General features: G+C 43.7%; 1 protein-coding gene and 1 long non-coding RNA gene across 3 annotated transcripts in view; both read left to right on the top strand.

Moving 5' to 3' along the window:
* The window catches only part of FAM151B (family with sequence similarity 151 member B), a 106,208-nt gene that overhangs the window by 54,798 nt on the left and 24,168 nt on the right, over positions 1 to 27,242 (top strand). For both annotated transcript variants that reach the window (XM_029574238.1, XM_029574246.1), the window contains one exon: positions 15,801 to 16,018. In XM_029574238.1, coding sequence (XP_029430098.1) covers positions 15,801 to 16,018 — 218 coding nt within the window. The remainder of the gene's footprint in view (positions 1 to 15,800; positions 16,019 to 27,242) is intronic.
* On the top strand, positions 10,903 to 14,718 carry LOC115074632. Its single transcript, XR_003852300.1, has 2 exons — positions 10,903 to 10,960; positions 14,336 to 14,718. It is a non-coding gene; the product is annotated as an uncharacterized LOC115074632 (long non-coding RNA).

The raw sequence follows: 27,242 nt of genomic DNA, 5'->3' as shown, positions 1-27,242 counted from the left end.
CAGCGGGATCCGGGGGCGGCAGCGAGATCCGGGGGGCGAGTAGGAGGCGGCGTGTTCGATCGGGCGGGCAGGTAGGTGGCAAAAAAAGAAAAGATGGCCGCCTGTACGGGGGAAAGCGTGCAATTGGCCGCTGAAGACGTGACATCACGACGTTTGGCGGCCAATTGCACGCTTTCCCCCGTGCAGGCGGCCATCTTTTCTTTTTTTTGCCACCTACCTGCCCGCCCGATCGAACACGCCGCCTCCTACTCGCCCCCCGGATCTCGCTGCTGCCCCCCCCCCCCCCGCTGCCGCTGCCGCTGCTACCTACCCGCCGCTCCCGGATCCTGCTGCCGCCCCGGATCCCGCTGCTGCCCCCGGATCCCGGATGCCGCTTTTTTTGCTTCTCGCCGCCGCCTGCCCGTCTGCCCGTCCGCCCACCGGCCGCCTGGACCCACGGCCCTCCGACAGGTATTTAAAAATTTTTTTTATTTTTTATATAACACACAGGTTTTTGTTTTTTTGTTTTTTTACACTTTTTACACTTCCTGGTGCCTGTCATTTCAAATGTCATTTGAAATGACAGGTACCAGCGCACCCAGGTTACTGTATAGGCGCTGTATTAAGCGCCTATACAGTAAAATGGGTTGCGCGGGCATAACCCTTCCCTAAAGCTTCACAGCCTCGGCATGCATTTGCATGCAATTAGAAGACAGTATCAGGCGCTAGGTCAAGAGAACTGTGCGTGCGGGGAGGAAGGGTGCGCCTGACACTGCCGCACTGTTTTTACCGTGGCCTTACTGTATCGACCTGTACGTCAGCTGGGGACTCCCAGACAGCATGGCTAATTCAGCTGCTTATCTACATGAAAAGAGCAAGTTTGCTTACCGTAAACTGTGTTTACCGTAGATAGCAGATGAATTAGCCATGCTGACCCTCCTGCCTCCCCGGACAGTTCTGACATGGCATAACACTTGCTTTGATACAGACTGAGGTACCTGAGGCAGAGCAAGCGATATACAGGAGGGAGTACCTAGCTGAAAGACTTAACCATACTTAGAGAGCTCCGCCACCTAGTTGCACGGAGGACGTACCCAGACAGCATGGCTAATTCATCTGCTGTATACAGAAAACACTGTTTACGGTAAGCAAACTTGCTCTTTTCAACTCGAGAGAGAAGCGGTAAGGGATATTTTCTTGAAGCTACAGCGCCTCCAGACTATAATCCCAGAACCTAAGAATTTGCCATACTGGGTCAGACTGAGGATCTATCAAGCCTAGTACCCTGTTTCCAACAGAGGCCAATCAAGGTCACTAGTATCTGACAAGATCCCAAACAGTAAACAGATCCCATACTGCTGTTGCGGAGTAATCAGTAGAGGTTATTTCTTAAGTCTGTTTGGTTAATAACAGTTTGATTTCTGCAGGAATTTGTCCAAACTGTTTTTAAACCCAGCTACACAAACTGCCTTAACCATATCCTCTGGTAATGACTTTCCAGAGCTTAATTGTGCATTGAGTGAAAAAGCATTTTCTTCGATTTGTTTTGAATGTCTGTTTACTAACTTCATGGGTGCCCCCTAGTCTTTGTATTTTTTTGAAAGAGTAAATAACTGATTTACATCTACCTGTTCTATTCTACTCATGATTATATAAACCTCTACCATATCCCCTGTTGAGCCTTTCTTCATAAGGGAGCTGTTTCATCCCCTTTGTGATTTTTGTTGCCCTTATCTGCTCCTTAGCCTTACTGGTAGTTTCAGTATAATGGCAATGCAAGTGCACAAGTTGAAAGGGGTGAGAGGTCATGCAAAATCAGGTTTAGAATGTGTACTTTGCCTTTGTGCTGTCCACAAGAACAAGATGCCTCCTGCCAGCATGAACAACCTTAAATGATTACTCATTCCAGATGTGCTTCTAGCTTCTTTTGCTTTTCTAAGTTCTATGAAAACTGTCCAGGATGCAGGTGAGACAGGCTTGCTCAGAATGCAGAGGTGAAAGGAAACTTGTAAAGCAAAGTGAGGTTTTTTTTCTTTTTCTTTTCATCTTGCATGCTCTGAATGCATCCCCCTCTCTTCCTTCCTTTGTAAATATCAGGAATTTGAGCATACAAAGAGTCTGTGGGCAGATTCACATCACTTACTGTTACAGTGACTGTAGGTGGTAGCCAGGTTTCAATCAAAAGTAATAATGCCAGTTAAGGAATAACTTAAGAAATTTCAAATCCGTTTTATTGGTAAGAAAATTGACTTTAAACATCATTAAAGCAGGTGTTATTGAAAGTAATTTGTATTCAGCTCTCACTTCATGTCTTCTAAGGCTCTTTGGATCAGCACAGGGCCAGAAGGAAGGGTTGACCTTGCACTGAAGCAGGGGTGTGGCTGCATTAAGAACTCAAGAAGAGAGAAGTTCAAGCAGCATGGAACATTGGTAGGGCATTTTAGTACTTTCTCATATATAATTTGGAAATGGCAGGCCTCCTGGCAATGGCTGCAGGGCAAAGTAACTTAGTAAATGACTAGATAAAGACCAAAATGGCCCATCCAGGGCATCCTAGTCTTTACTGCACCTCCCCCAGAGGATGTCGGGATTGGAGAAACCTTTAGGCACAAGGGAGGGCTAGATCATGTTAGTGTGGCAGTGTAGATCTGATTTTGAGGAAGGAGGAGCTGATTCACTGTGCTCTCCAAGTTAGGTCCCCAATCTAGCACAGAATGGAAGAGACACTGCTCTGCCAGTCCCTATGTTAGGGTTAGATTTTGGGGGGGGGGGGGGGAGAGAGAGAGGATTGTTGCATTTTTTTTCTGGCTTTTGCAATTTTTGACCTGTACCATTGCTGGCAGGCTGTATCTCCCCTGGTCAGGAGGGAACTGTGTACCTCTTCACCCAGCTCAAGAGGAGGTTACAGTGACCAGTTAAGGAAGAGAGGAGGTTTTTCCCAGTTTGTTTTTCCTGTTGCAGAGGCAAGGAAGTAAGCTTTCTGTCACCCTTCTTTGCCCAGAGCTTGAAGCTGTAAGGACTGCTTTCAGTATTTGGCCTTTCCTTCAGGAAGGCCTAAAGTTATCTTTTGAAGAGGAGTTGAAGGGAGAGAAGAGGAGAAGGACATCTGGAGACCCCCAAAAGAGTTTCCACCCCGGGACACAGGTCACTGCCAAGTTGGAGGGCGGGATTCTTCATGGACCTTAGGTACGGCGGTAAGGGATCTAGTCACGGTTAGGACACCTCAGCGCCCTTGGGGAAATGTATCATCTTATTCCATGGAAAATAAGCAAGTTTCAAGCCTCTGCCTGAAGGGACACGTACACAGAGGCAGAGATTCTGTAAATTTGAGGCCTCTGGATATACTTGGGCACTTTGTTTATTGCATCTATTAATTCTTTTGAAATCACAGTAAACTTTAATTTGAATACCCATTCAAATAGTCTAGCCTTGTTTGTAAGTGTACCTGTCCCAAAGAGCTATGGTAATACACACACACAGGAAATTACCTATTCCCTGGGCCTAGAAGATTATTCTCCCCCCCCCCCCCCCAAAAAAAAACAAAACAAACCCAAAACAAAACAGAAAGGAGCCACCACTTGGGACAAAAAGAGGGAGAAAGAGACTGTGGAACTAGCCCCAAAATACTAATTAGGCTGCATCCTAAATGTACATAAACTATCTCCAAAAAAGAGTTACATATGTTAATATTAAGTGTAATATTTCTGCATGGGGGTAACCTGCACAGAATGGCAATCACTACCCTAAGCACCTTGCTGGGCAGACTAAATGGATCATTTTGTCTTTATCTGCTGTCATGTACTGTTTCCATCTCCCTCTTCTCCCAGAGTCTTTTACTTGATCTTTCAACCTTTTTTTCCTCCCAATGCACTGGAGTGCATTGGGAGGAAAAAATGTTGAAATGTTACAATGATGGCCTCCACCAGTAGGTCATTTCCAGCCTTGTTATCTTCAGCTTTACTTTTTATGAGACAGACCCGTTGGCTATACTCCCAGCTGATCATAGAATAAGCAACATCTACAGGCAATCAAGCTTGGTTGGCTTGGAGAGCTCCTTAGTACAGAGTGCGATGGTTATTAACCTTCCTTTCTCTTACCAATCCTAGAATAGTGTAGAGGGGGGCGAATGGGGCTTGTCTACTATGTTAAGGTCATGAAATGTAATTAGGAACTCCAATTTTACAGTGGTCAAAAATATCTATTGGTTTATCTCAGTGGAAGGAGTTTGGTCAAATAAACAACCTTAATATTCATGTAATTCAGCATTTATTTAGCTATTTTTATAAAATGGGTGGGAAATGTTTTTTTCCAGACAGAACCATGTGACTGTCACAAGCCTTTGAAATAGGGTGAATGCATGAGGCAGATGGTTAATATCAAAATGTATTTGCACCTCAGATGAATTTCTAATGTCACCTGAATAGCTGAAAGGAAAAATGCATCTTATTTGGGATACCAGGACACTGAATAAGTGCAGTAACATAGTGTGGACTGTTAAGATTGAAAGATTTTGGCAAACCTCTCAGATGCTTGAGGCACTCTGCTCTTGTTCTCAAGCTCCATGCCCCCCCCCCGGGTATTGTAGCAGTGTCACATGATAGGCATGATGCCGCTTGTCTGAGGGGCTTTTATAAAGAACAAACTGGAATCCTAGCAAAAGAACACTGTGTCTTACCTGCATTCCCCAGAATACTCTTTATACTAAAGTCCTGCATTATTCAAATCTAGCCACAATTGTTCAGAATATGTACTTTTGCCTTGTGTCTGGCTGTTTCCTTCACTATGCATCTTGAGTATTATAAACCTTTGCAGTGCATTAAGACTCCAAAGCTGCTTTGCATTGCATTTTAATGAAAGTATTTAACACAAAATACTGCTATGTTATGTATATGATTTATAATTAAAGTACCTTCTATAAGTGCAGTGTATAATCATAGAACATTCAACAAAGCAGTTCACCATGGAGGGACAAAGAAATAGGCAGATAAGGGGGGCTGTGGCAGACCTTGCTGAGAGCTAGTTGGAGAGCACTCTTTGAGAGTGACCTTGCAAGCAGTGTTGTAAGCCAGAGAAGAGGAAGTTGTTGGAGAGGGTTTCTACAGGGCCAGATTTATGATTTGGACATCCAGTGGCAGGATTGGAGTGGTGGGGGGGGGGGGGGGGAGAAAGACCATGGAGATCAGATAGTGGGTGAATTCCCTCTCCCCCCCCCCTTTAGAGTCTAAGTGCCATAGCAGCAAATCTTTGAAGTGGACAGTGGAGCAGGCTTCTCCTTGGCCCAGTTGTGTTCCTCTTTGGCCTGGGTATTTGGTGCCTTCAAAATGTATTGCGCTAGAACAGTGGTTCTCAACTCTCTTTCTTTCGGGACACACCTGACAGATGGTTCTCACATGCGTGACACACAGTACACACGATTATCATGGGGTTAGATGTAAACATATACTCTCTCTACTGGAACCTCCCAGACCTCCCAACAGCGGGTACAGAACAGAGCTAGGACATTTCCTGTTCAATTGAACAGCAACATAAACACTCTCTCCTAGCAGGTGCAATAGCCCTCCTTAGGAAAAAAACAGTAATTTACCACCAATACATGTCCTGTTGAGAAAACACAACAAATAATATTGGTACAAATGCCTACGTGCTAGTAAAATACCTCACCTCGGTCACACACATAGAATCGACCTTCACCAAACAAAGAAAGACCACAAATTACAAATATGGAAACAGAAACTGGAATGGAAACACAAAAAAGCCACTCTGCATTCAGTGCAAAACTGAAGAAATGGAAACAGAAATATAGCACCTAACAGCCTCCCAGGATCTGCAATAGTGTACACAATCTAATATGCAAAAAGTTACAGCTGCATTATGGAACTCATTCAAACAGTAACAACCCTACCTACAAATATTTAACCAGGCCCTAAACACCAATACACCTCCTCTTAGGAAAACAGAACAAGCCAAGATCCCTCCACAGAAACTACAAGCTTGCAGAATACCCTTACCTGGGTCACACACGCAGAACACAGGCAGACCTTGACCAAATACAGTAAAAAGTGACCATCAAGTTAATGTTTTTGTTTTTCCATTGTTGCACTGCATACCCTCAGTTTGGCTTCTTGCCATTTCCAGTTCAGTTTTTGTCTCCACATTTCTATTTATACATTTCTCAAGTAATATAAAATAATCTAACACTAGAATAATAAATATAATAAATGTTTCAAAATTTCTGATAAATAGAATAACATCCAATCATTAAAAACTTACAAAATTAAAAATTCTCTAAACACCAATAGACTATTTCAAACAGACACATCACATAGTACCTGAATGCTTTGAAATGCTGAAAAAGTGCCAAAAGCAGAATATTTATTTGTGTTTTTATATGCCGATAACCATATTCACATCGTATCGGTTTACATAGAACTTATAATAATGATAGAGAGTACATTGAACAATTTGGTTACATGGCAAACAGAGAAAGAAGAATAACTTTATATGCAGGGTGAACATAACTGTTGATATAAGTATATGTGTGTGTGTGTGTATATATATATATATTTGGATAAAAATTAGGTAATAGGGCATGTTTAGAGATACGTATATATTATTGAAACTAAAGAAAGGTGCATGACGTTATATACAGAGTGAAATATAACTGATGATAAAGGTGTGTGTGTGTATATATATATATATATATATATATATATATATATATATAGTACACTATATACAATGTTTGGTTAAAGATTATGGTAACAGGCATGCTTAAAGTGCGGTATATATCATTAAAACTAGTGAGTAGATGGCTGTTGAAATAAAATATGTGTTAAAGGAAAATGGCTTGGTGACTAGGCATGTTCAGAGAGCATTTTATGACTTTAAAGCAGTTTATAACTTTAAAATAGAGCATCAGTGGCTGGGGGTAATGGTAGGTATTATGGGTATGCTAGCTTGAAAAGCCAAGTTTAAAAATCTAAATTAAAAAAAACCCCAAAACCCAATAATTAAAATGGTAGTCAATCAAGGAAGATAAAATTAAAAAGCCACCTTTACTTATCCTCTCCAGCAACTCTCCTACTCCTTTCCCTTGTAGTCCAATAGCACACCCTAGAAGCATCATTAGCTGCTGAAGCTCTGTCCTCATGGTCCTCTTCCTTAGGGCCCACAACTCTCACACCAGTCACCTCCCTGACCAATCTTTCTCTCACATGCCCACACATTTATTTATTTATTTATTTATTTATTTATTAACTTTTATTTACCGACATTCGTGAAACACATCATGCCGGTTTACAAAAAACTCAAACGGAGGAAAGTTACAATATAACAATAAAACAGTAAAACAGATAAATAGATAATAAAACAATAGCACAATAGAGCAATAATACAGGGGAGGGGAGTGGGAAGCGAGGATACCGGAAGGGTGGGAGAGGGGGAGCTAGAGGGGAGGGCAAGGCTGGACTGAAGGAGTGAAAAAACACAAATACTCTCACCTCCCTGACCAATCTTTCTCTCACATGCCCACACATGTCACCTCCCTGACCAATCTTTCTCTCTCACACACACACACACCAGTCACCTCCCTGACCAACCTCTTTCTCACACACACACACACACACACACACACACACACACGTCAACTCCCTGACCAATCTTTCTCTCTCTCTCTCACACACACACACACGTCAACTCCCTGACCAATCTTTCTCTCTCTCTCACACACACGTCAACTCCCTGACCAATCTCTTTCTCTCTCTCTCACACACACGCGCACACACACACACGTCAACTCCCTGACCAATCTTTCTCTCTCATACACACACAAGTCAACTCCCTGACCAATCTCTCACACACACACACACACGTCAACTCCCTGACCAATCTCTCTCTCACACACACACACACACACACACACACACACACACTCAAGTCAACTCCCTGACCAATCTTTCTCTCTCTCACACACACACACACACACAAGTCAACTCCCTGACCAATCTCTTTCTCTCTCTCTCTCTCTCACACACATACACGTCAACTCCCTGACCAATCTTTCTCTCTCTCTCTCACACACACGTCAACTCCCTGACCAATCTTTCTCTCTCTCTCACACACACGTCAACTCCCTGACCAATCTTTCTCTCTCTCTCACACACACACACACCAGTCACCTCCCTGACCAATCTCTCTCTCTCTCTCACTCACTCACCTCTACCCCCAGCGTAAGGCAGCTAGTATGCTACTAATTAAAGCAGTCATGACTAGCAGGATTATATACTTAAAGCATTCTTGCTGGAAAAAAATGTACATTTTAATCTGGAAAAAGAATAACTGTTAGCATTTTGAAGTCTGTTTTTACATTGATTTCCCATGTTTCTTGCCAAGTGATAGGTAAATGTCTAAATATACTGCCCCTCCAACACACACACGCACACATAGTTTTTGAGTACTTGCCAGGTTCTTATGGCCTGGATTGGCCACTGTTGGAAACAGGATCCTGGGCTTGATGGACTCTTGGTCTGACCCAGTATGGCATGTTCTTATGTTCTTATACTCCCCAACCAGATAGGGACTGTGTGAGTAAAATATTCAGGTTCGAGCATTTTTATGATTTGGGTGATAGCAGGTTAAACTATGACAGCCTATGTAGTCTCCCCGTTACAAGGTTCTGCCTGCTGCGCAACCTTCCTTCTACCTCCTAGCCCTGCCAGTCACCTCCTCATTGGTCATACCACGCTGCAGCCTTACTTAACCTAGCCTCTTCAATGCCTTAGTGCCTCTTCATTGAGTCACCTCGGCCATCTGAGCTGACTACTGTTACATTTCTGTTCTACCTTGCCTAGCCTTGTGCCCTATCGAGGCCTTCTGTATTGCCTTGTGGCCTCTTGCCTTGCTCTGGGTTCTTCCAGACTTGACCCTGAGGTCCCTGAGAACTATCGTCCTGGTTCCAACCTTCCTACTCTTGCTAAGGTTATTGAAAAAGTATTGAAATTTCAGTTATCAGCATTTCTTTTAAAAGCTATGTCCACTTCATCCTAAGCAGTCTAGTTATAGGCAGGGACATAGTACTGATCGTTGTCTGGATAAAGATCAAAATAACAGAACATATAGAAACAAAGTCAGCATGGCTTTTACCCAAGGGAAGTCTTGCCTCACAAATCTTCACTTTTTTGACGGGATTAATAAACATTAGATATAAGTGAACTGGTGGATGTAGTGTACTTGGATTTTCAGAAGGCATGTGACAAAGTTCCTCATGAGAGGCTTCTAAGTAAAGTAAAAAGTCATGGGTTAGGTGGTGATGTCCTTTTGTGGATTACAAACTGGCTAAAAGACAGGAAACAGAGTAGAATTAAATGGACAATTTTCTCAGTGGAAAAGGGTATACAGTGGAGTGCCTCAAGGATCTGTACTAGGACCCATGCTTTTCGATATATTTATAAATGATCTAGAAAGGAATACGATGAGTGAAGTAATCAAATTTGCAGATATAAAATTATTCAGAATAGTTAAATCACAAGCAGATTGTGATAAATTGCAGGAGGACCTTGTGAGACTGGAAAATTGGGCATCAAAATGGCAGATAAGTGCAAGGAGATGCATATATGGAAAAATAACCCATGCTATGGATACACAATGTTAGATTCCATATTAGGAGCTACCTCCCAGGAAAGAGATCTAGGCATCATAGTGGATATTACTTTGAAATCTTCAGCTCAGTGTACTGTGGCAGTTAAGAAAGCAAACCATGTTAGGAATTATTAGGAAGGGAATGGTGAATAAAACGGAGGATGTCATAATACTTCTGTATCGCTCCATGGTGAGACCACACCTTGAGTACTGTGTACAATTCTGGTCGCTGCATCTCAAGAAAGATATAGTTGCGATGAAGAAGGTACAGAGAAGGGAGACCAAAATGATAAAGGGGATGGAACTGCTCCCCTATGAGGAAAGACTAAAGAGGTTAGGGCCATTCAGCTTGGAGAAGATGGCTGAGGGGGGGGATATGATAGAGGTCTTTAAAATCATGAGAGGTCTAGAACGGGTAAATGTGAATCGGCTATTTACTCTTTTGGTTAACAGAAGGACTAGGGGGCACTCCATGAAGTTAGCAAGTAGCACATTTAAAACTAATGGGAGAAAATTCTTTTTCACTCAGTGCACAATTAAACTCTCTAGAATTTGTTGCCAGGGGATGTGGTTAGTGTAGCTGGGTTTAAAAAAGGTTTGGATAAGTTCTTGTTGGAGAAGTCCATTACCTGCTATTAATCTGTTGTGTCCGTCGGTGCCCGACGCCCTCTCTCTGCCCTCCTTACCTCTCTGGCGCCTCCCTCTCCGTCCGCGGGAAGATTGGATGCCGTGGCGTCCTGCTGCCACAAGTCTTCGGGTGTTCCCGGACCGGCTTGACGCTGCTATCTGCCATGTTCCTGGAGGCCTAGGCGCGAACCTCGGGGGCATCTCCCAAAGATGATGTCACCTGCGACGGATATTTAAGGTCTCAGTATTTGCTAACACATTGAGTTAGCAAGGATTGACAACGGGCTCGCTTGTCTTTCTAAGCAACTCTGCCTCCTCGGACTTACCAGAGGTATCCGCTCATCAGGGGCCTCGCTCTCTCCTTTGTTTTTCAGGTGACAGTCTGGAACCGGTACTCGCTCCTTGAGGGCCCTTGTTCCCAGACTTGCTTCATATACTCTTCAGCCTGGAAGTCATCACTACCAACTATATCAGCTACATCAGTGAGTTACCATCGTTCTCTCTGAGCTTTCCCTGGAACCAGGTACTCGTTCCTCGAGGGCCTATACATTCCAGCGCCTGGGCTTTATTGGGACATTGTGTGAGTGTTACCTTCTGCATACCCTGCCTACTCACTATATCTCAGTTTCTCTACAGCTCAGCCTCCAGGGATCGCTGTTCCAGTATCTGAGGGACTACAGCCCAGCCAGGCGCATCCAGCTCACTACTGCCATCTCTGGTAGTTCAATATATTGTTTAATAAAAGAACTAGTGTGTGTCTGTCTCCAAACTCTGAGCCTGACTGGTGGTCTCTCTCGGGATCTTCCCCCCCGGGGGCGTGGTCATCTGCCACCGGCCCAAGGATCCACCCACAACTATCCCTAACTATAACAGATTGCGACTCCATGCAGACTGCTAACTCCGAATGATCACAGATTGCTAATTCCTATCTGATTGCTCCTCCCATCAGACAGCGGTTTGATAACATAATCAAGTTGACTTAGAAAATAGCCACTGCTATTACTAGCATCAGTAGCGAGGGATATATTTAGTTTTTGGGTACTTGTAGCCTGGATTGGCCACTGTTGGAAACAGGATGCTGGGCTTAATGGACCCTTGGTCTGACCCAGTATGGCAGTTTCTTATGTTTTTAAGGTGATGCAACTCTTCTAGTCTGTCTTGAGCTCAGCACTGCCTTTGAGTAGAAGCTGATGATCAACCATATCAATCTATATTTCTTTTCTCTTGGCCCTTTCAGGTCTTCTGGCCTTGCTCTGTGGCTTCTCAGGCCTCCCTGTCATGCTCTGTGCCCTCCTGGTGTTTTCTGTCTTACCTTACAGCCTCCAGGCCTACTAGGTTTACTTTGCCCAATCTTATGCCCTGTTGGGCTTTCTTGTTCCCTGTTACCTATCTAGTCCCTGTCCTTCCTAGTCCAGTTCCGTCCCTTGTGTACTCCCCAGATCTTGTCCTTGCCTCAGATACAGTCCCAGCTTGTGCTCTGTATCCAGTCCTCAGCTACTAGTTGTATCCAGCTCTCTGCCTTGTCCAGCCTGTGCCTGATCTCAGCTCCCAATCCATGCCCTGATGCTCATCAGAAGACAAGTCCTACCAGCCCCCAGAACCCAAGGACTCAACCTTTGGGGGAGGGGGTTAGTTAGGCAAAAGTCCTGTAGCCTTGTACTGCTTCTATGGGGGTACTGCCTGATTCCAGCCTGCTAGTCCGTGACCGAATAAAAAGGTCAAATAACTCCCACAGAAGTGGGTGAAGTGAGTCTGATACAGATTCTAATCATTCTGCTATTAATATTAGCAATTGTGTTTCTGCCCCAGTACCTCAACCCATTCCAGATTGTGTGTGATGTTTTGTTTGTCCTGCCTGCCAAGTTTGGAATCCTTTGCATTATCTACAATGTAATGTTTGCCATATCCCTAATTTTAAATTGTGGGACTATATCTGCATCTGTAAATGTCTGTAGCAGTTGTGCTGCACCTTAACCGGATCCCAAGCTACAGATTTCACTTCCCGATGATACAATTGCACCCCAGATTCTAGCTTATTGAAAGTGTAACAATTTTCCAGCTAAAAATTCTCTGATATTTCCAGATTCTATGGGATGTGGTTTCCTTAATCCTACCTGGTGGAAATATAAATGCTTTTCTGTGAATATGCCTCATCACAGAGCCTGTCCATTTTGTTCTGCAATGAGTTCAGTGACAATTCCCAGTTTAATGTGCATTATGTATTAAAAACTTATGATGCTGTGGTTTCTCCTATTAATAGTTTGAAAGGCTTGCAGTGTGCTAAGCAAGTTCTGGTGGTTGACAGATGGGTGGATTTGGTGGGAGGGGTGTGTAAAGAACCTTTGTATGCTTCCCTGATAGGTCTTGAAGAGGTGTGGGGTTTGAGAGGGATTTGCAGGTCGATGGGGACCTGGTGGTGAACTTGTCCCGTGAATATCCAGAACAACTGCCTGGCAGGCAGTACTATTTTAGCAATCACACACACATATTGGTTGATAGTACTGCCTGTCAGGCAGTTGTTCTGGATATTCACGGGACAAGTTCACACAACGGTGCGGAGAGGTTGTCATGAATTTGGCAAGATAAGTAAAAAATTTAAAAAAAAATTTTAAAACGATAAAAAAGTTCAAAAATTGGCATATATAATAAAAAGAGTACATTAGTGAAATTGGTAAATGAAGTTACTATTCTAGTGCCATTGCCATCATGAAAGAGGTTGTAGCCCTGTATAGGGCAAGAGCCTAAGCGATTGAGCACGCAGTCTGATACCAATTTCTGAAGGTGAAAAATAAACGGATGAAATGTTAAAACATAATTAATTCTCACATATTGTGTATGTTTGATTATGCTTGAAATGTCAGACATACAATCTTAAATTTGATCCTACATAACATTGTCACAACTTTAAGTGGAATATTAATGCCTGACATAGAAGGGCTATTGCAGGCATAATATCTTGCCTGTACACCCAGGGTGCTTCAGATTTTAATGGATTAATCGTAATCTTATGTAACCAAAGCCAATGATCAATATGGTCTCTGCATTGGTTAAATCTCTGAAGCTCTTCATGACTATCTGCATTTAAGTGAGTGATCACCTGGATATTGTCAGCATAAAAAAAAAAAAGCAACTATAATCCAATCCTGGAATTCTGTTGTCAGGTTCAGGCATGGAGCCCTGTGAGATTCCATATAAAAGGGATCTATCCACCCACGGTTTATTATCCCAGATGATCAGTAAACGCAGTCAGAAAGATATGAAGAAAATCCTATGATAAAAAGCTGAGGTAGGCAAAAAGGCATGCAGGCTTCAGCCAGAAGCACAAAGACTCAAAAGATGCTAAGGACAGCAACCTTAGGATATCCCTTGTCAACAGCCTACATGCCTGTCTGCAAGTTTTAAATATGGCAATCCCCTGACATCACTTCCTGGCAAGTGTCCAGACTTGATGGGAAATAAGAGCACTATCCTAGTCATCATGTTATGGTGCCGAGTTAATCTAACTGTGACGGAGTTAGATTTCAAATCTGAGTTAGAAAGGCTTAGTAGATATTGAAGTAACAAAGAGAACATTTAAAAGGGTCCTGACTAAGGAAGTCCTTACTAGGAGGAATAGGGTCATAAGTCAGTTTATAGTTACTTTATCATCTGTTGTTGGAGGTTGGTATTTACATGTTGTATTTAAAAAAGCTCAATAAAGAAATTTCTAAAAAAAAAAAAAAAAGGGTCCTGACTAAAACGTGAACAACAGGTAGTAAATCATTTCCATTTAAAGTTGTATAATATTTAGTAGAGTACTTCCTTGAAGCTAGAAGAATTTTCTTCATCTCTGTAGGCAATTTCCTAGATGATACTACCAAACTTTCAACATCCAAGCAGTTGGAGCTAAAGATTGAAGGCTAGAAAGTAGGAGGTTTCTGTTACACTGTGATGAGTGATGGGAATATGCTCAATCTTATTAGTTGTTGAACAGCTAGGCATTGTAGCCATGGAAGCCATAGAAACATGGAATAAAACTTGGTGCTAGACACTCCAGTTATGTTGAAATGTCTATACACGAAAAAGAAAATAACCATTTGTTTCCCTGACGCAGAATCTGTTTTCAAAATACACATATCTGGATTGTTCTTGGAACATTGGATTAATATAAAGATAAGTAAACAAGACTGTTTTGAGAATAATTTAATTTGCAAAAAAACAAAAATAAAAAAAGATTGGAGTCTATATTGGACCGATGATTAAATGTAAAGCAAAGAGGGTATAAAACCAGTAGTGCTTATTATGATGGTCCATTCACAATTGATTATTGATGTGCTATAATATTTGGCATCTGAGTCTGATCTCCGGGTAGGGAAAAACAAAACCTTGTTGAGGTGAGTATTTAAAAACCCAGAAAATGAATAACTTATCCAGATAAGTTATCAGGGATATTCAGTAAGAAAACGTCCAACAACCATTAAAAAAAAAAAAAAAAAATGCAGTCGGTGGGCACGACATCCACCTCCCATCCCAGTGAGAGAAATGTGGGGCCTTGCCAGTCTGATTCCCCCTATTCCACCCCTCCCCCCCCAAGTTCCCTCAAAGATTTAGCAAAAAAACATACCTCTGGCCTTCTTCTCCCACTTGCCACCACAACCGTAATCTATCCACCCCACCTGACACCCTCCAAAAACTCCCTGTGCCACCAGGATTGTGGTGCATTCATATCACAGTCCCGATGGCTTCCATTATACCTTCGACAGTAATGCTGAAAACATCACCTACCAGAATTGCTGTTACTCTGACAGCAGCACTGGGCGCTTATACTTCAGCTCTGCTGTCAAAGCAACGCTGGAAGCCACAAGATTGCAGTATGAGGTATGAGGGTACCACCATCCAGGCAGCACAGAAGGTTTTGTAGGGTGCAGGGTAGAATGGTTAGGGTTGGGGTGGTGGAAGGGAAGAGAAGAGAAGGGGGCCAGAAATATGTTTGTTTGGCCAACTGGGGCGGAGGGGGGAGGAGCAGCGATCGGCCCCATTCAGCATTTACTTTGCTAAAACTTGAGGGTGGTGGCTTGGGGGGGGGGGGGGGGGTGCAGATTAGGCCACTGTGCCCCAAATTCTTCTCACTATGGTGAGCAGTAGGGCTTGCAGGTCTGCTTGGCTGCCATTTTTATTTTTTTAAGATGATTGCCACTTAATTAGCTATATTCTTTGAACACATTCCTGGGTAACTTTAACCCTGCTCTTGGCCAAATCTAGAGTTAGCTGAGTAACTATTTAATGATGTTACCATTAGTGTGGCAGACTTTATCCTGCTTGTTCATGGAGAATCTGCCAACTGAAGCAGTGTAATGGGCCTCTCCTGCTGAAGCAGTTCCTGGTGTGTTTCTGCTGAGGCTCTGGGCTTCATTGTATGTATTTGTGTTGCTGTACAAAGGTGGTTAAGAAATGTAATCTATTTCCATTTTGTCAGCTCTGACAGCGTGTCCCTTGAAGTACAAATATCACAGTATATTCTGTATCTGCGCATACCTATGTTCATCTTTCTCTGTCTTGCCAATCTCTTTTCTTAATAGTTTAGAAGCTGTTAAACCATCGATGGTGCTTCTGAATGGGGTAAAGACACGTATTAAGAGTCCAGTTTGGATCAATGCGGATATTCTCCCTGGTCCTGGTGGAACCAACATGCCTTTGGATGCCAAAAGATTTCTAGAGGTTGTGACTTCATTCTTCTCAGATGTGACTTTGTCTTTGGGATGGACAACTGGATGGCATCCACAGAAAAGTAATGAAGGTAAAAAGTATAGATTATAAATGGTCCTCTTCCTCTCAGCACAGATGGGTAATCTGATAATTTAATATGTTCTATTACATTTCAAATAAACAGGGGAAGGGGAAAAATCTCCCTCGCAGGACAGTTTGCGGAGGGAAGGATCCCCTCAGAATTCATTGACCTGGGGGAGAACCAGGTCTTGCCCTTTCGGTGACTTGAAATGCGCACATCTTCCACTCACATACGCTTTAATTCCCTCTCTCTTTCCTCTCCTTAACTTTGCTTCTTCACCCCTTCCCATTGGAAATGCTAGAGAGTGGCAAGGGTTAAATGCCCCCTCCCTCCAAAAAAAAGAATGGCTTGCCATCACAGTTTCAAAGACATCAAATATGGGCTAGGGTAACCCACCCAATCTGATGGGGGTGCAGTGCTTTCCTGTCCTCTTGATCTTCCTCCTCACCCTCCCAGGCCAGCAGCATTTAATCACAGGTCGTCTTCTATCACGAGGCTAGTTTTGTGGTAGGAATTGACATTGCACAGCTCATATCATGACACTGGACATATGGCAGCAGGAGATATTGTGTGCTTAAATGCTGCTTCTGCTTCCAGGGTGCGAAGGAGGATCAGGAGGGCAAGAAGCTGTATCCTGGTAACCATGGGGTGTGCTGCAAGACCCAGCAGAAAAGACATCCCAGTGTGCCATATTGTGGAAACTGGGAGGGAGTAAGAATGAGATAAAGAGCCTGGGAGGGACAGGATGAGAATGAAGGATAAAGCAAATGGAGGAAGGGGAAGTGAGAAGGGGAGAGACACTGGATAGAGTCAAATAAAAATGGATGTATAAAGGTGGGATAGCCTCTGGAAGGGAGGAAGTGAGAAGGGGGTGAGAAGAGGTAAGAACCTTGAAAGGGGTAAGAAGGAAGCCTCTGGGTGGAGGAAGAGAGGGGGAGTGAGAAACAAAGAGCCTCTGGAGGGAGGTTTCAGTCCATCTGCATGCTTCTCCCAGCTTCCTTGGTAGTGGACTCCCAGGTCCACCCCAACCCACCTGGGCTTGGGCTGCTGATATTCCACAATCCTTCCAGCTGCTTGCCATGTAACTGAGGAGGTGCAGCCCATTTGCATGCTTCTAGCTTCCCTGATGTTAGAATTCCAATTCCAACACAGCCCACTTGTGCTGTGACACCTCATACTCCTTCCAGTCGCTTGTCAGAAGGCACATTGCCATACCATCCTATCCTCTCTGATCAGTAGAATTTTCTCCTTCTGTTTCCTATGGCTCCATTACAACTTCTCTTCTTGATGCTAATCCTTCCCAATCTTTTTCCCTACTGCAATCTGCTACAGACATCAAATACATTGTCCTTATTCTCTATATTTTTTACCTCACCAACCATTCTGTTTTCTGCACTATTCACAGCTCTTGAGCTTCAAAATTTTCTTCCTGTCATCCAGCCATCTCCATTCTCCCTGAGGCCATCTTGTCACTGTCATCACCTTCCCTTCTGTGATCCTCCTCCTCCTTTCAACTGGGAATATTAATCCCAATCCTGGCCCTCTAAGGAAACTCGCGCCCTATTTGTACACATCAAAACCATTAGCCCTTTAATCTTAACCCTATCCCCCTCCTCCTCCTCCTCTCTTCACTCCCTTTCTCATACTCCAGTGGAATGCCTGCTGTATTTGCAGAAGTTTGCCTCTATTCATGACCTCTTTCTCTCTCATACTATCCATCTTCTCACTTTGACTGAGGCATGGCTTTCTTTTGAGGCCTATGTCATGGAAGTTACCTACTCTCCCATACAACATAATTCATTTGGCCACAGTGGTAGTATTGGGCTGCTACTCTCCCCTTCTGTAAATTTCAACTTCTTCTTTCACCTCAATCCCACTCATTTTCTTCCTTCAAGGTCCACGCCACCCACCTATTCACCCACTATCTATCTGGGTACCTGTTATTTATCGACCCCTTCATAAATCGCTCGCCTCCTTTCTCACTGATTTCGATTTCTGGCTTACCATCTTCCCCATCCCCTCTGACTGTTATGCCTCAAAACTCCTTGCTTTAACTTCCTCATTTGATTTCCAGCTATGCTGTATTGCCCCTACTTACCAACATGGCCACTACTTTGACCTAGTTCTTTCCTCCATCTGCTCTCTCAAAGTTCTCCATCTCAGTTCCTCCCCTCCCTGACCATCATTTGATAACTTTCACACTTAACTGCCCTCCCTTACAGTCTCATCCAGTCACCACATTTAGGAATCTCCAGGCTATTGATCCTTGCATCCTCTCCACTATGCTGTTATAATCTGTTGACCAGGTTCTTCTTATAACTCTATCCTGTGATTTGGACAATCTTGTTTTGCCCTTGTTCTGTCCTAAGACTACCAAACCTAGCTGTATGTATGAATTTAACACATTGATAATCTGCCTCCCTGATTTAATTAAATCACTCAAGGCAGCTTACCTCCAGAATTCGCTCTGTATGTTCTTGTGCCTGCTGTGCAAAGCATCTCTGGCTAAAATCCTAAGCCCATGCTGATTTCATGCATTTCAAATTCATGTAGACTTCCTTCCAGTCTGCTATTACACATGCCAGACAAGAATACAATGTCTATCTAACAAACTCCCTTGCCTCTAGCCCATGCCATCTATTTGCCACACTCGTCCCTCCTCAAAATGCCTCTGCATCCAGTCCCTCTCCCCTCTTCACGCTCTGACCATATTATAGTTGACTACTTTCATGATACAGTTCATAAGGTTAAACGTGAGTTCTCTACCAAGTTACCGCCCCCTTCTGTTGACCCCTGGCATCCTTTCTTTCTTTCTTTTCTGTAATCATAGAGGAGGAAACTGCCCATCTTCTCTCCTCTTCCAAACTTGAGTACCTGTTCCTCTGACCCTATTCTCACCCAGCTTCTCAGCCCTATCTCCCCTACTGTTTTCCCCTCCATCTGCCATATCCTTAATCAATCATTTGCCCCTGCAATTGTTCCCTCTTCCTTCAAACATGCAGTGATCACATGACTCCTCAAAAATACTTCACTGGACCCTAGCTGTCCTGCAAACTATTGTCCCATCTCGCTCCTCCCTTTTGCAGCCATTCACCTCTGCTGCTTGACTTGCTTTCATCTCAAGCCATTCTAGATCCACTTCAGTTTCTTTCACCATCTACATTCCACAGAAAAAGCTCTTGTTAGTGTCTCCTGCAACCTGATTCTGTCCAAGGTCCTCTACAGATCTTCATTCTTCTTGACCTATCTGTTGCTTTCAACACTGTTGATTACTACCTACTTCTTGATACTCTGTCCTCACTTGGATTTTGAGACTTGGTTCTTTTCTTATCTCTTTTATCACATGTTTAGTGTATGCTCTGCTGGATCTTCCTCCATCACTATCCTACTCACAATAAGTGTGACTCTGTGCTCTTTCTTGGGATCTCTTCTCTCTTGTATTTGTTCTCCTGGTGTTCTGATCTCCTCCCCTGACTTTCAGTACTATCCATATTCTAATGACTCCCATATCTACCTTTCTACACCAGGAATCCAGTCCCAAATCTCTGCTTACTTGTCTGACATCACCACCTGGATGCCCCACCAACACCTTAAACTTAACATAACTAGGACAAAACTTCTTACATTTTCCTCCTAACCTACTTCACTCTTTCTCTCTTTCTTTATTCCTGTGTTTATCACTGTCATCCAAACAATGGCATAACCAAAGTATATGGCATCCTTTTAGCAACTCTCTCTTTCACTTTCTGTCTGACACACACAAAACCCTCACTCGCAATCAGGCTGGGGCCTCTGTCTTGCCTTCCTTTTTCCAGCTGTGGGGAAGAGGTGACCCCTTACTCCCAGTCACCCACACCCCTTCCCTTCTTTTCCTTTCCCTCTTTTACACTCCCCCCTTCTTTCCCCTTCCCTCTCACTCACCTCTTTCTCCAACCTCAGGTCCTTCCTTTCCCCTTCCCATCCCTTCACTCTCACCCTCTACCTCCCTGTGTTCTTTCTATTGCAAACTCACCAGACAGCTTCTACTTGTCCCTCTTTTGGCAGAAGGGAAGGGAAGGGGGATTCCTGCTGGCGCACAGGTCTTCCTTTTGCTGGTTGGGGTTAGGAACTCCACTGACACCTTATTAGTGCGTGCTGCCTCTGTGGATTCATCTCTTTCTGCTGGTGTGGAGTGGGAACCCTCCAGAACCTAATTCTAGCCATCCAGCAGATAATATCCCATCGAGACTCCTGCTTCTCATTCCAAACACGATCTCAGGTCCTTTGACAAGTATTATAAATTGCCTTCTAACTCAAGGGAGTTATCCAGACAGTTTAAAAACCGCAGCAATCAAACCCCTCCTTAAGAAATATAATCTAGACCCCAATGAACCAGCCAACTTCAGACCCATCTCCAATCTCCCATTCCTAGCCAAACTAACGGAGAAGCTGGTAAACACCCGACTATCTGAGTACATTGAAGATCACAACATCTTATACCCTTCACAATATGGCTTCCGCAAATCACGCAGCACGGAAACTCTCCTCATCTCTCTTACAGACCATATTTTAATGGGTCTAGACAAAGGCCACTCCTTTTTATTAATCCTACTAGACATTTCGGCGGCATTTGACACCGTCAACCACTCCATCCTCCTGGATCGCCTAGCAGATATCGGCATCTCCGGATCAGCCCACAGTTGGTTCAAATCCTTCCTCTGTAATAGAACATTCAAAGTTAAAATTAATAATATAGAATCGCCCTTAACTAAATCCACCCTTGGTGTACCACAAGGGTCCTCCCTATCTCCAACCCTTTTTAATATTTACCTCCTCCCCCTTTGCCAATTGTTAACTGATCTTAATTTAATTCATTATCTCTATGCAGACGACGTCCAGATACTAATCCCTATTACAGAATCTATTTCAAAAGCACTCACCCACTGGAATAGCTGCCTTTTATCTATCACTAGCCTCCTCAATAGATTAAACTTGGTACTAAATGCCTCAAAGACGGAGCTCCTCCTCATCTCTTCAAACGAAGAAATTTTTCACACATCATCCCCACACAACTCATATATCACCCATAAACATGTGAAAGACCTTGGGGTTCTTCTAGATAATCGACTAAACCTAAAGAAAATGGTTAACAACACTTCCAAAGACTGTTTTATAGACTTCAAGTTCTAAAACGTCTAAAACCACTACTATTTTTCCAAGACTTCAGGACAGTTCTCCAAGCGTTGCTATTTGCCAAAATAGACTACTGCAGTGCCCTTTTCTTTGGCCTCCCTAAATCTACTACCAAACCACTGCAGATGATACAAAATGCCGCGGCAAGATTACTGACCAACACCAGCCGTGGAGATCACATTTCTCCCATCCTCAGAACTCTACATTGGCTTCCAGTGAATTTTAGAATCCTTTATAAATCAATCACCCTAATACACAAATTCATTCATCATCAACTCCAACTCGACCGCGAAATCCCCTTCAAATTACACTCCTCCAACAGACCAATTAGAGATATTCTCAAAGGTACTCTGAATTTCCCCCCCAACTAAAGCCACACGCCTTTCCTCGACCAAAGCCCGAGCGTTTTCAATAGCAGGACCTTCTATTTGGAATAACATCCCCTCAAGCCTCAGATTAGAACCATGCCTCTTAATGTTCAGAAAAAAACTTAAGACGTGGCTCTTTCACCAAGCCTTCGCTGATCCTCCAGACAATCTCTAACCACCATTATTCTCACCTGGACGAAATTATCCCCACCTGGACGAATGATCTGCTATCCTCTTGAAAGATGGACTCTGCACTTCTAGGTTAAAGCACCTTAAGCTTTAACCCATATTCTTTTTATTATGTTACAATACTTCCTGCCTTTATCTTTTTCCAGCTATTTAAGCTTCCAAGTTTCTACTCCTTGTTAAATGTAACTTTTTGCCTTATTCACCTCTATTGTTTTATCAATTTATTTATTGCTTCAGTTATCCTTGTTCTATGTAAACCGATCCGATATAGTTATTACTATGAAGGTCGGTATAAAAAAGTGTTAAATAAATAAAATAAATAATTCCACTGGGTCACTGCCATAGGACTGTCCTGCCATGGGGGAAGCGGTAACTTCGTGGGTGCACAGGTCTTGATCTTGTCAGTGAGCGGTGGGAACCCCATCAGCACGTTGTCATAATGTGGGGTGGTAATTCCGCTGGTATGCAGGTTTTCTTCTTGCTGGTAGGGGGTGGGAACTCCTCCATGTCATTATAGTGTGCTGCCTCCACTGGTCTGTCTCTTCCTGTTGGTTGGAAAGGTGGGAATCTCGCCAGTGCACAGGTTTACTTCTTGCTGGTGAGGGGTGAAAACCCCAAAGGCACTTCATTATAGTGCACTATCTCCATGGGTCTGAATATGCCTACTGGCGGGAGAGGTAGGAACTCCACTGGCATCAAATTGCACTGCGCTATTGCGGGACTTTCTCTCCCAGTTTGGCTTCCTGATGATGCCCCCTCCTGGCTGTCACCTGGGGCGGAGGCCCCTTCACATCCCCCTTAGTGTACGCCATTACATCCAAATGGAGAAAGGTTGCTTGTGGAGTACCACAGGGACTAGTATTGGGACCTGTGCTGTTTAACATGTTCATAAATGATCTGGAAAAGGGAATGACAAGTGATTTGATCAAATTTGCAGAAGACACAAAATTATTTAAGTTAGTTAAAACAACAGTGCATGGAACTGCAGAAGGACCTTGAGAGACTAGAATACAAATGGCAGATGAAATTTAATGTGGAAAAGTGCAAAGTGATGCAGATAGGGAAAAATAATCCCAACTACAGGTACACGATGCTGGACTCTGTATTAGGAATCGCTACCCAGGAAAAGGACCTTAGAGTCCTTGTGTATAATATATTTAAATCCTCAGCTCAGTGTGCAGCAATGGTCAAAAAAGCAAATAGAATGTAGGAATGATCTGAAAAGGAATGGAAAATATATTGCCTCTGTTTTCAGCCATGGAGTGATGGCACCTTGAGTACTGAGGGTAGTTTTGGTCGCCCATCTCAAGAAGGACATAGCAGAACTAGAAAAGGTGCAGAGGAGGGTGATAAAAATGATAAAGGGGATGGAACATTTCTCCTATGATCAGGCTACGCAGGCTAGGGTTCTTCTTGGAAAAGAGATGGCTGAGAGGGGACATAAGAATTTATAAAATTATGAGTGAGGTGTAATGGGTAAATATATATGGTTATTTACCCTTTCAAATAATACTACAAGGAGACCCTGAATGAATCATAAAATCCAACACATTCAAATTATAGAAAGTACTTTTTTAACTCCACCCACTGTCAAGCTGTGGAATCCTTTGCCAGAGGATGTGATCAGGATGATTAACGTAGCTGGATTTAAAAGACAAGAGCCTAAAGGAAAAGTCACCTTCAGTGCCATAATTGGAGGAAATCACTGGGGAAAATAAAATGGACACGATAATAAAGTTCTAAAATGAAAAGAGAAGCTGTATGGGTATAAAAATAAAAGGACCTCCCAAATCCAAAAACTCCTAAGGACTCCCGAAGCACTCTCTGATCCGCCATTTCAAATGGCGAATCCGCCCTCGGGTGTGGGCACACAAACATATCTCCACCCTCCCCCCGTAATAAGCAAGAACTAAAAGCAGAATAAAGTGTAAAGGGCCTTAATTCCCCATGAAAGTGTCATCTCCTTTTCCGAGAGCTGATCTCCCAGAAAGCTCTGATTGCTCTCGTACAGGAGATGCACCTCTGGAAAAGACATGAGAATTTGTCATCCAAGGATTTTCCCTACAAATTTTTATCTGCTTGTATAAAAGACTCACAGTACACCAGAGTCTGTATTCTTATTTCATCCCACCTAACATTTGAGCTGCTTTTTTATGCCCCCGACCCTCACGGTCAGTATGTATTAATTAAAATCAGATTAGGCACTGAAGTCTTTACTCTAGTGTCTGTGTATGCCCCTAACCAGGTTCAGGGTCAGTTTTTTTCAGACACTTAGGACACTCTTGGAACACATGGGGACAGGTTATTAATTCTGGATGGTGATTTCAACCTCACCTTACATCCAAATTTAGACAATTCGCAGTTACTGAGCTCTTCAGTTTGAGAGCTGAGGGCAGTTTTGGCCTCTATTATCTATGATTGGAGCCTGGTTGATATATGGAGACGGAGATTCCCTACGTCCTGAGTTTATACATTCCACTCGCAAGCGCATGATTCTTACTTGCGCATTGATTATTTTTTATTTGATAAAGCTATGGAGTTGCGAGCCCACTCAGTCAGGATTGAGTCAATCACCTGGTCGGTCCACCCTCCTGTATGGCTCAAACTCCAACTTAATGATTATGATCAGGGCCAACGGTTTTGGCGCTTAAATGACGCCTTACTCAAAGATGAGGCTTTCGTTACCCTATTGGGGGATTGCTTAAGAGAATATTTTGAACTGAACTCTATCTCATAATTCCCAAGGTGTGTTATGGGAATACTCCAAATCTGTAGCTAGAGGCCTATTCATTGCTAAAGCAGTTGCCTGTAAAAGGGAACGGGAAAGAAAAGATCTTCTTTGACTAAAATTGATTCTTTAACATCTCAAACATACTCATTCAGCCAAGATCTGTGTATCTAGGTGCTCATTCCGAGTTGTTATGCCTGGAGGATGAACGGCTAGTCCAAAAGTTAGATCAGTCTATACAGGCTTTTTACAAATGGGGCAATAAAGCAGGGCACTATTTGGCCCGATAGCTGAAAGCACGTATTGCCCAGAGAACCGTCACCAAGATAAAGGATTCTCAGGGCTGGCTTCATACCACAGTCAGTGAAATACGTAGTTTCTTCACTGAGTTTTATGCAACTCTGTGTAGCAGGAACTCTGGTATTGAAGACAAAGATATTGATAGCTATCTCCAGTCCTTCACATTACCTCTGCTTACATCTGAGCAACAGGACTATCTCGATGGCCCAATTACCCCTGAAGAGGTGTTGCGGGTCATTGGGATGCTTAAGCCGGGTTTACCAGTGGGTATTATCACAAATTAGCCCATATTCTCACTGCTTTTCTAGCTAATATGTTTACCTCTCTACATCGGTGGTTCTCAACCTTTTTTTCTGTTGGGACCCACCTGACAGATGGTTCTCACATGCGTGACACACTGAGCACATAATCATCACGGGGCTAAATGTAAACATATACTCTGTATCTTCAGGATCCACCCTGACCCCCCCAACAATGGCTACAGAACAGAACTAGGACATTCCCCGTTCAATTTACCATACAAAAAAGATATTTCTCGTGTCATCTCAGTAACAGCAACATAAACACTCTCTCCTACCAGGTGTAATAGCCCTCCTTATGAAAAAAACAGACTTCTGGGATCTGCAATAATGTACACAAACGAATGCGCACAAAGCTACACCAAATATATATATTAATTTCCCACTTTGTAAAGAACTTGTGAAGTACAATTACTGTCGGGCCGATACAGTAAGGAGCGGTAGGAAGAGCTGCGTTAGTGCCGGGCGCACCCGCGTTTGCCGCACGCACAGTCCGGCTCACCTATTGCTCGATACTGTATGTAAATAGCTTGCAAATGCAAGCCACGTCCAAGAAGCGTCTGTGACACGTTAGGCCCGCGCAACCCATTTTACTGTATAGGAGCTTAATACAGCGCCTATACAGTATCCTGGGTGCGCTGGTGCCTGTCATTTCAAATGTCATTTGAAATGACAGGCACCAGGAAGTGGATCCCAACTTTAACCCATGAAAACCTAAAAACCTAAAATCCCCTCCTCCCGAAGCGACTCGACATGTTACCAACTTACTTTTGGTTGCTTTCAGTCCTTCTCTGCCATCCTCCGGAGGGGGCAGCCGGCGGCGAAAGCGGCTTGCAGCAGTCGTCCCCCCCCGCGCAGGTCCCGGTTCTCCTGGCTCAGCCCTCATCTGCTTAAGGAAGATTGTGAAGTCAGGTAAGAGCCCACTGTTCTGTGCCCCCTCCAGTCACGGCGCGAGCGAAGCGAAGCGTACTTTCATTGGCTTGAGCGCCCGTCATTTCGGGCGCTCAAGCCAATGAAGCACATGGACGGGCGGGCGTGACATTACCTGCCCGTCCATGTGCTTTCATTGGCTGGAGCGCCCGAAATGACGGGCGCTCAAGCCAATGAAAGTACGCTTCGCTTCGCTCGCGCCGTGACTGGAGAGGGCACAGAACAGTGGGCTCTTACCTGACTTCACAATCTTCCTTAAGCAGATGAGGGCTGAGCCAGGAGAACCGGGACCTGCGCGGGGGGGGGGGGGGACCGCTGCAAGCCGCTTTCGCCGCCGGCTGCCCCCTCCGGAGGATGGCAGAGAAGGGAAGGGGCTGAAAGCAACCAAAAGTAAGTTGGTAACATGTCGAGTCGCTTTGGGAGGAGGGGATTTTAGGCTTTTAGGTTTCCTTTTGGGGGAAAGTTTGCTGTCTACCCTTACCCCTGCCTCTAACGCAGGGGTAGGAGTAGGCGGTAAATTAGCAGGTGAAACGCGCAGCAAAACGGCAGGTTAAAAAAGCGATAGTCGGGGCGCGCGTTACTGTATGGGAGGGAATAGCTAATTCGATCGTTTACATCTAATATACATGCCGCGTGCGGAAGGGGTTACCCGGTGATTTAAAGAGGTGGTAAGAATGGGTTAAAGGGGATAGTGTATCGCGGGTTGGACTTACGCAGCCGAAAAGTGAGTAGAAAGCGGGTTAGAAGCAGGATAACCGCGGCCGCACTTTACTGTATTGACCTGTGTGTTAGCTAAAGCAACCTTCATATGGCACTAGGTTCCTGATAAATATATCTGGTAACCTGTCAGAGCTGGGCAAGCTTCTGTGTGCAGTTTTGTAGCAACCAATGATTATACAAAACTGCACACAGAAGCTTGCCCAGCTCTGACAGGTTACCCGATATATTTATCAGGAACCTAGTGCCATATGAAGGTTGCTTTAGCTAACACGGTAATTGTACTTCACAAGTTCTTTACAAAGTGGGAAATTAATATATATATTCAAAGTTACACCTGCATTATGTAACTCACAGTAATAACCCTACCTATGAAATGTCAGCACTGCAAAAATTACACCAGGCCCTAAACACCAATACAGCTCCTATTAGGAAAACAGAACGAGCCAAGCTGCTATAGATCCCTACCAAGAAACAAGCTTGCAGAACACCCTTAGCTGGGTCACACATGCAGAAAACACAGACCCTCA

This window comes from Rhinatrema bivittatum, chromosome 1 (assembly GCF_901001135.1).
Source record: "Rhinatrema bivittatum chromosome 1, aRhiBiv1.1, whole genome shotgun sequence".
Classification (NCBI taxonomy): Eukaryota; Metazoa; Chordata; class Amphibia; order Gymnophiona; family Rhinatrematidae; genus Rhinatrema; species Rhinatrema bivittatum.
This window is presented reverse-complemented; position numbering and strand designations above follow the sequence as displayed.